This window comes from Schistocerca piceifrons, chromosome 6, assembly GCF_021461385.2.
Source record: "Schistocerca piceifrons isolate TAMUIC-IGC-003096 chromosome 6, iqSchPice1.1, whole genome shotgun sequence".
NCBI lineage: Eukaryota > Metazoa > Arthropoda > Insecta > Orthoptera > Acrididae > Schistocerca > Schistocerca piceifrons.
This window is the reverse complement of record NC_060143.1, coordinates 426,527,518-426,536,619: the sequence shown is the minus strand read 5'-3', so window position 1 is coordinate 426,536,619 and position 9,102 is coordinate 426,527,518. Positions and strand designations below refer to the sequence as shown.

General features: G+C 39.0%; 1 protein-coding gene across 1 annotated transcript; it reads left to right on the top strand.

The window, feature by feature from the left end:
• The first annotated feature begins 519 nt into the window (after nucleotides 1-519).
• Nucleotides 520-981, top strand: LOC124803362. Its single transcript, XM_047264548.1, has one exon. It carries the CDS (start codon nucleotides 520-522, stop codon nucleotides 979-981), a length of 462 nt encoding a protein of 153 aa, XP_047120504.1.
• The last annotated feature ends 8,121 nt before the right edge of the window (nucleotides 982-9,102 follow it).

The window sequence follows — 9,102 nt, the reverse complement described above, 5'->3', positions numbered from 1 at the left end:
AGCACCTAGAACCACTCAGCTGTCACTGACTGTTGGGGCTGCTGCAGTTTCTCGCTTATATAGGCAGTCACTGAACTCCTGATCACGATGGTGGTGATGGTCAGCAAAAGCTCGAGGATTTTATTCGAATTGATGTGGCTTGAAACTGAGAATGTTTTATTCATGTATGCCATAGCAAAAGACTCTGAGGACACATAGCTTCCTTCTACAGTGAGGACATAATGTGTAGTGTGAGACTTAGAAAAACTGCAGAAAAAGAGATCACATCTGCTGAGTTCTTTGGCATTTTTACAAAGCTGCCGGGACAAGGAGGTAATTCCTTGCTTTGCAGAAGTCAAACACCACATTCGAACTGATGCAGTGGACAGAGTTTTGTAGACGACCAGTCTCGCCATAGTGTGACAGCGGATACGACAGACAAGGTATGAGCTTGATCATAATACCAGGAACCTATTTGGCTGTCATCTGTCTTTGTCATCAACATTGTCACCATTCGATTGGGAGTTGGTGGATGTACCCATGTCAGTGCAACAACATGCAAGTTTATCCAAGGCAATGTCGAAGCAATGTGCCAAGTCTGACCAACTGAATCACGGAAGAACTGTAGTGAAATCCGATAAGGCCCATAGAACGATTGTTAACCTTTCCAACCAAAAATTGGACGATGGCTCTATATCAGCACTGAGTAAAGGCCTCAAATTTTCTCCAGCTCCACGACATCTGTCAATATTGGATATAATTAGTGGAATAGAGCAGTGCAATAGGAATCTTTCGCACAATGGAGCTGAGGACGTCAGGCTAACTACCAGCCATATCCTGGTGAAAGCTAAGCCACCAGAATCTAATATTAGCCAGGAGGAACGACGTTGCTTACGGTTATTACGTGAGAATGAAGACTTGGTTGTCTTGCCAGCAGACAAAGGGAATGCCACCGTGGTGCTGAACTCTGCAGATTACCACCTCAAGATGCTGCATTTTTAGAACAGGCCACTTACTGCAAACTTAGTTGTGATCCCACGCAGGGCATTGTCAGATAGACAGGGAAGTTATTCAAGCTTTCTGGTTTCCCAGATGAAGTACTGAAGAAATTAACACCTTGTGCCACCAGACCTCCCTACATTTTCCATGTGGAATCACGTCCTAACGACCATGTAATTTTATGTACTGTAATGAATATTATGAGATGATGGATTGCACAGCCATGGGATCACCAGTGTCTCCAGCAGTCGCGAATTTGTTCATGGAGCACATTTAGGAGCAGGCTCCGAAAACTGGGACATTACAGCCATCTTGCTTTGAACGATACATTGATGACACCTTCGTGATATGGCCTCATGGTGAAGATACGCTATAACAGTTCGTCGATCACATGAATGGTGTCCATCCCAAAATTAAATTTACTGTCGAGATTGAGAAGCATGGCAAGCTACCATTCTTGGATGTTTTGCTTGAGCGGAAGGCAGGAGACCAACGTACAAAAGTGTTGACTCATGCACCTATACATTGAGACTCCATTACAAAGGAAGCAGCCGAGATTCGTTTAAACAACAACAATTTCAACAGGGACCAGGGGTACACACTCAGCAGGGCATGGGGGCGGGCGTTGGACATCGAAAGAAAGCAAAGACAGATGCACAATGAGGGAGCGCCAGTTTCAAACTTGGTGCCTTCCCTTGGCGCCACCTGACATCACCAGTGCTGCCATGGGCATTAACTCCGCCAGCTGCCCAGGTTGACATACGCGTGTGTGCCACATTGGGTCTATCTGTTTGGCTGCTTATGATGTCATCATGCCTATATAAGCGAGAAACCATTTGAGCTATGCCAGTCAGTGAACTCCTGACGCTGATGGCGGAGATGTCATCAAAACCTCAAGGATTTTATTTGAATTGACGTGACTTGAAACCCGAGAATGTTTTGTTCTTAACTTTCTCTTATCAAAAATTTCAATTAATTCTAATCCAATATTTTTACCCTAACCTAACCTAACAACTCTTTCTATATAATTGTTTGCTGGATATAATGCTGATTTTATTGAATATGGAAAACGTTTTTGACCTGTGTTTTTTACATTACTTACATCTTTTTTATCTTACTTCTTCTGGCAAAATTGATATAAGAACTAAAAACCGAGAACCAAAACCTGGATTGTGTCTAGTAACATTTAATTCTTAACTATACGTATAAAATAAAGACCATCCAGATTTTTTCTTAGCATTTCTTCCATTTTAGTTAATTGTTTGTTTGTTGTTTTTTGATAATAATCTTCTAAATCAGTTGTTCATAATAAACCTTCATAGCTTGCTGTAAAATTATGTTCTTGTGTTTCATCTTTATTTTTTGGATTAGAATAAAATTTCATATTAGCTTTTATCACTCTTCTTTGTATGAAATAATCTCAAAGTCAATGATTATTTCTTCTTTAACTTGATTAAAAAATTCTTACTACCAATAATATTATCAACATTATCAATTTTGTAAATTATTATTCTCGATTTAAAAGCAGAGGATTTTCTATTAATTCATTTAGGTGATTTTAAACAAATCGTCATCATCTAGAAAATTTAAATCAGGTACATTTTCTGATACATTTTTTGTTTATTTTCTTGATATTTATCTACCAGAGCCTTTAGAAAATAATTCTCATTAAAATTACAACTAAGATTACTCTCAGACCTATTATTAAGATCGATTAATTGTTGTTTATTAAGTTTGGAATACTTTATTAAATTGTTTTGTTACAGATTACATGAAGTTCATTTTAGGAGATTTTTTATTCAATTCTTTATTATTATTATTAATATTGTCAACAGGATTTAGAATAAGAGTTATTACTTATTGTGGATTAAGTTTGGAATAATTTTTAGCACATTCACTGCCACGTGAGCCAATGTGGCTCACAATTACACGGGTTGTGACGCCATGTGAACCATATTTAGTTCACATACACATTGTACTATTGGCTGTGTGAGCCATAACTGGCTCACATGTTGTATTTAGAGTCCTCATGAGCCTCATAGGGCTCACAGGTAAGGCATTTCAAGTATGGGTCTAAAAGTGGTGGCTCCATTGATCACTCTCTTGCTCGTAACACTTAATATTTTTACAATCGGTACCCATGGTAATTCCTAACTTCGGCATACAGTTAAAAGGTACAGAAAGATCGTTTCTGAAATCCTTTTTGTAACATGTTTGTAAATGCTCAAGTACTGTACAACTTGACAAACAAGGTATCAAAGTCTCACATACAAATAATTCCTTTCAGGGGGTGCTTGACTCTCCTGCTATCGAATGCCAAAGATCCAAAACCATGAGCAACACTACAAGTATTCCATGAAGATAACAGCCATCGCCTGGTGACAGTAGTGGAACCAAAGCAGAGCAGTCAAAGATGATCTTGGAGCTGTTATAAATGCATGCAAAGAACAGAAGAAAGAAAGGCTGCTGCTAAGAAAGTGAAGAGGGTGTACAATAAATGCAATAAATGTGACGGTTTTATGTGCAATGAGTGTTTTAGTGACATTGACAATGCTGTGTTGAAGAAGTAGAATTTTCTAAGATCTTTATGCATGAACACTGTCAAACCAAGTAAAACAAATTGTAAATAATATTATATGTAGCTAATATAATCAAATAAACTAAGCATTTGAATCATTTCTTGAGAAACGATTCTTTTGCACATATTGTGGTTTTAAATTGTGTGAGCCACATGTGGCTAACGTGACCACAGATTATAATTATGTTAAAATTTTGTTGTTGGGCCAAATGAGGCATATATAGTGGACACTTGTTATCAGTCCATATCAGTCATAATTTGACATTTTATTAAGTAAGTTAATTCTGCATCTTCAAAAGAAGACATCTGATGCAAAAAATCACTTTTGCCTTTGAAGTAATATTCATGATTTCAATGTGGCATAGAAATGGATGGTCCAAATGGCAGTCAACGTGTTAATTTTTTCGTTTTACAAATTGCTCAAAGTTCTTTTATATTTTATATCTTATTTCTCGCTTCTTCATTTCTTTCATATTAAAAGGATCAATAAATTCCTCAAGACTTGTTTAGTTACTTTTGAATTACCTTTTTCTTTACAACAATTTTCTGAATTAGCATAGCTTAATCCATGTTCCTCTTTACAACAATTTTCTACGTGTTGAAATAGCTCAGCTTAGGAGTACATTTTTGTTTTGCTTTTGTTTCGGTAGAAAAAACTAAGCTTTTTAAAAAATTAAACATTTACCACTGAAGTGTACTCTGAGTTTTCAATTAAAATTTCAATCAATGATATAGATGAATGAGGTTTGACAAAGCTGATTTACAAAAAAAAAAATGTACTAAATTTTTATTTTTAAATAAATGAAAATTAGATTTGTGGATATAGGTAAACACCATCTTGCAGACCTTATTTATAAAGAAAAAAGTTTATTAGATTTTCTATTTTATCAGTAAATAAAAATTTATTGAATGGATATAGACAACACAATTTCAGGGAACCTATTTCCAAAGTGAAAATTTATAATATTTTCATTTTTTAACTAAATGAAGATTTCGTTCACAGATATAGATAAATTTTTAAATGGGGTGAACAGCAAAACTAAAATCTTGGTTTCAAATCATAATTTTTATAAAATGTGCTCTTTGGTTCAAAATTGGCATATATATACTACTTATATGACAGAAATGATCATTTGAAGCAAAAAAGTCCAGTGAACAAGCGCTCTAAAATGTGTGCCCTAAACTCTGTAAGGACTTCCTCATCTCCAGTAGACTGAAACAAATGTCTACTACTGCTAGCTCTTTTCCTTCCATGTTTTGGGAGGCGGTAGTGTGGACCAAAACTATAATGTGTAGTTTGGACAAGATGGGCCATAATAGGGCAGTCCTCACTAAAATGTTGTGCCTCTAATATTACTGGCATGGCATTCTTTCCAGCATGGAAGACGATGTAACTTTATAGGCATGGCACTCAAAGTTTTGGGGTATGCACTTTAGAGCCCATGTGTACTGGACAATTTGATTTACATTTTGGACCACACTACCACCTCTCAAAATACGGAAGGCAAGGAGTTGTAGTAGAAGAGATTTGTTTCACAATATCAAAGATGAAGAGGTGCTCATATCTCTCAAGGTATATGTTTTAGCACCCATGTTTACTAGACTTTTTATTTGAAATGCACGTTCCTGCAGTATTCCTGAATATTGACCATTCCTTCTGGGACACCTTGTAGACATGTAGACCTCGGGCCGTGTGACGTCCAGTTTTATATGCTCAACCGGGTGGCCCCTGGCAACATTCTCCTGCACTTTCATTCATTTCTACGCAGTGGTTAACAAATTATGTGATGACTTAAACTAACTCCACACGAAATTGTCCGAAACAGTATACTGAGATAACAAAAATCATGGGGCACCTTGTCGGGCCTCCTTTTTCCAGTGTACTGCAGCAACTCGGTGTGGCATGAACTCATCAAGTCGTTGGCACCTAGGTGGAACTCGGGACTCATCTGACCAGGCTACGGCTTTTCAATCGTCCTGGGTCCCACAAGCATGGTTACAAGCATAGGATGGACGCTTTGGGCGATGTCGTGCTGTCAGTAAAGGCACTCTCGTTGATTGCCTGATGCCATGGGCCCATAATGACAATTTCATCAGATTATCCTAACGGATGCGTTCGTTGTTGATTTCTGCGGTTATTTCACGCAATGTTGGTTGCCTATTAGGAATGGCAACTTTTAAACGACGCTGCTCTCGGTCGTTAAGTGAAGGCGTTAAATGAATTCTCAGTTGGGAATATGGATAACCACCAGCTGTATAATTGAATAACGAGAATGATAATTTGTGCCAGCCGGGACTCGAAACACGTCCATTATGCATATTCCTGTACAGGTTAGATTTGTACTTGAAAGTTGCTTGTCCAGTATCGGTAAATAAATACGATATTGCAGTGTATGCATGCATGTCCAAAGGAACTTTGCATTGTAATCAGAATAACACACACACTGAAATATCATATTAAGTAATGGCTGTCGGCCACTGAGTTGTCCGTTGTGAGAGGTAATGGCTGAAATTTGGTATTCTTGGCACACTCTTGACACTGGATCTCGCAATATTGAATTTCCTAAGCATTTCCGAAATGGAATGTACCATGTGTCTAGCTCCAAATATCATTCCGCGTTCAAAGTGTGTTTTCCCGTCGTGCTGCCATAATCACGTCGGAAATCTTTTTACATGAATCACCTGCATACAAATGGCAGCTCTGCCAACAGGCTGCTCATTTCCATCTTGTTTACGTGATACTACCGCCATCTGTTTATGTCCATATCGCTATCTCATATCTTTTATCACCTCAACATATGTTATATGACTATCTAGCTCGTCATGAAACTGTCCGAAACAGTGTAGCGTAACGCGTAAGTTACGACGTAAGCTACTCCCTCGCATTTGATGACAAAAATAGTCGTAATGCAGGATTATCTTTTAGCACTCACTGTAAGTACTTTGTTGACAAAAGTGAACGGTTTCGGTGGAAGCACTTCCAGGGACGGTGCGCCTCTAACTTCAGCATAGGGAAGCGTAGAATGATAAGTGAGTGTCGTCCAAGAGTAGGAGCGTCCGCGAAGTTTCGGCTCTGCGAGGCGGTAAGACGTCCGGCGACATACGATCGCCTGGGGCGGCACGAAGCGAGCGAGTCGTGACGCATCGGCAGCCGCAAACTGCAGTCGCATCCCTCAGCTCAGTTGCACCCTGGGGGCGCATTCGACCGCGGCGTGGCGACTGTCGAGTCGCGGCTGTGGCGGTCCGCAGTTGTCACGGCCCTGTGTCTAGACGGCAGCAGCAACATTCCCCCACATCGTAACAATGTTACATGTGGTAACACATCGGACCTTCCCACCACTACTACGTGACGAGGTGCGCGTGAGTCGCCGTACAAGGCAGCAAACAAGGAAAGAACTCAGTACGCGTTAATAAGCAACCAGTCAAATGACAGGTTCAGGTGCTTTTTACAACGAACAGCCCAACGGTGTATCCATATTTTCTATTTTTTATTTCGAGCTCTTTATGAATTCAGTTGCCTCTTAAATTATTAACCTCTTCAGTCCCGAGCTACATCTGTGTTAACTGCTTTTGGTTAGTACTAGTTAACAATAAATGAACCTCAGTAAAAATTTTACAACAATAGTGAATTATTTGTAGTAGATGTTATCATGTGATACCTTGGGACATGTTGTTGTTGTTGTTACTTTCGCGGTCTTCAGTCGGAAACTGGTTTAATGCAGTTCTCCACATTACACTATCCTGTGCAAGCCTCTTCATCTCTGTTTGAACCTACTTACTATATTCATCTCTAGGTCTTCCTCTACGATTTTTAGCCTCTGCATTTCTCTCCACTGCTGAACTCGTTATCCCTTGATCAGAAAGTCCCTATCAGCCGGTATCTTCTTCTAATCAGATTGTTCCACAAATTTATTTTTCCCCAATTCTATTCCATACCTCCTCATTAGTTACGTGATCTACTCATGTAATCTTCAGCGTTCTTCTGTAACAGTATATTTTGAAATCTTCTATTCTCATCTTACCTAAACTGTTTATCGTCCACACTTCACTTCGATACATGGCTACACCCCACACAATTACTGTCAGAAAACACTTTGTGACACTTAAATCTATATTCGATATTAACAATTTTTTTTCCTTCATCAACGCTTTTCTTGCCATTGCCAGTCTACATTTGGTAACAAATCCACTTCAGCCATCATAGTTATTTTGCTGCCCAAATAACAAAGCTCATCTACTACTTTCAGTGTCCCATTTCCTAATTAATCCCCTCGGCGTCACCTGTTTACTTCGACAAAATTCCATTACCTTTGTCGTGTTCTTTTTTTGTATTCATCTTATATCCTCCTTTCAAGACACTGTCCATTCAGTTCAACTGTTCTTTCAAGTTCTTTTCTGCCTCTGGCGAATTGCAATGTCATTTGCACCTCAAAGTTTTCATTTCTCCTACCTAAACTTTGATTGCTACTCTACATTTTTCGTTAGTTTTCTTTACTTCTTGCTCAGGCAGAGATTGAATAACATTGAGGATAGACTACAAACCTGTCTCACTCCCTTCTCAATCACTTCTTCCTTTCAATGCCCCTCTGGACATAAATAGGACAATTTTACATACAATTATGGTTTTATGTTACTTCATTACCAGAAAAGCAGCGCTAAACATTACACATATTGTTCGGATTGGCTGTGGATTTGGAGCGATGTCAGACTACAAAGATGGTACTAATACTTTCAACGACTGTAATTCGTCAAATAATTTTAGGCAATTCCTCAGGAAGAAATATCTGTCCCTTGTAATATTGTCTGAAATTAATGGGTATCTATTCCATTAAGTTTCGGGCGTGCAGCCGCAAGAAATCTCCTTCTTCTTCTAATATTTCGGCTGTATATCGTCCAGCCATCTTCAGAGTGAGTCGCAAGACTGCCGCTCCAGTGCTCGCTTCGTCCCTTTATACTCGTGTACCGCGCGACTGCGTATGCGGCCACAGATGCAAATACGCCAGAGACGTTGGTCGGCGGCAGAGACGTGCATAATGCATGGAGGTAGAATAAGGGGAGATGGCGCTACACACTTGCGCTGTACGTTGTTTTGAAGCCAGTGGGCGGGGCCTGCCACCATCTTGGATCCCCCAAAACATTAGCAGACGAGTGTTTACAATTGCTTCTTGTTCGTTATTTATGTCGTGTGCAGGTGATTTTTGTTTTATATAGTAAATGTTACTCGGTTTTAGTGAACAACATAGCATAAGGAACGCAACTTCAAACGTTTTTCTGGTCTTAAATGCGTATTCGATACAGTAATACGTAAAAATATTACGCTTCTTGCCTCAGTACTGTAATTCCTTTTTGTTTATACACTTAGAATAACCGAGAAGAGACGTATGTGCTATGAAAAGCGTGCTTTTGTAATCCATTTCTATTCACTTTCATTGTGTTTGTGTCGATAATTGATAAAGCCAGAACGCCAAAAACAATGATTGATAGTTTAGAGGCACCGATTTGTATTCGTTGCATTTTCAAGTCAAATGCAAATTTTAAATGTTCAC

Excerpts from the sequence above, each read along its gene's own strand:
- LOC124803362 (XM_047264548.1), top strand. The coding sequence starts at position 520 with ATGTCAGTGCAACAACATGCAAGTTTATCCAAGGCAATGTCGAAGCAA.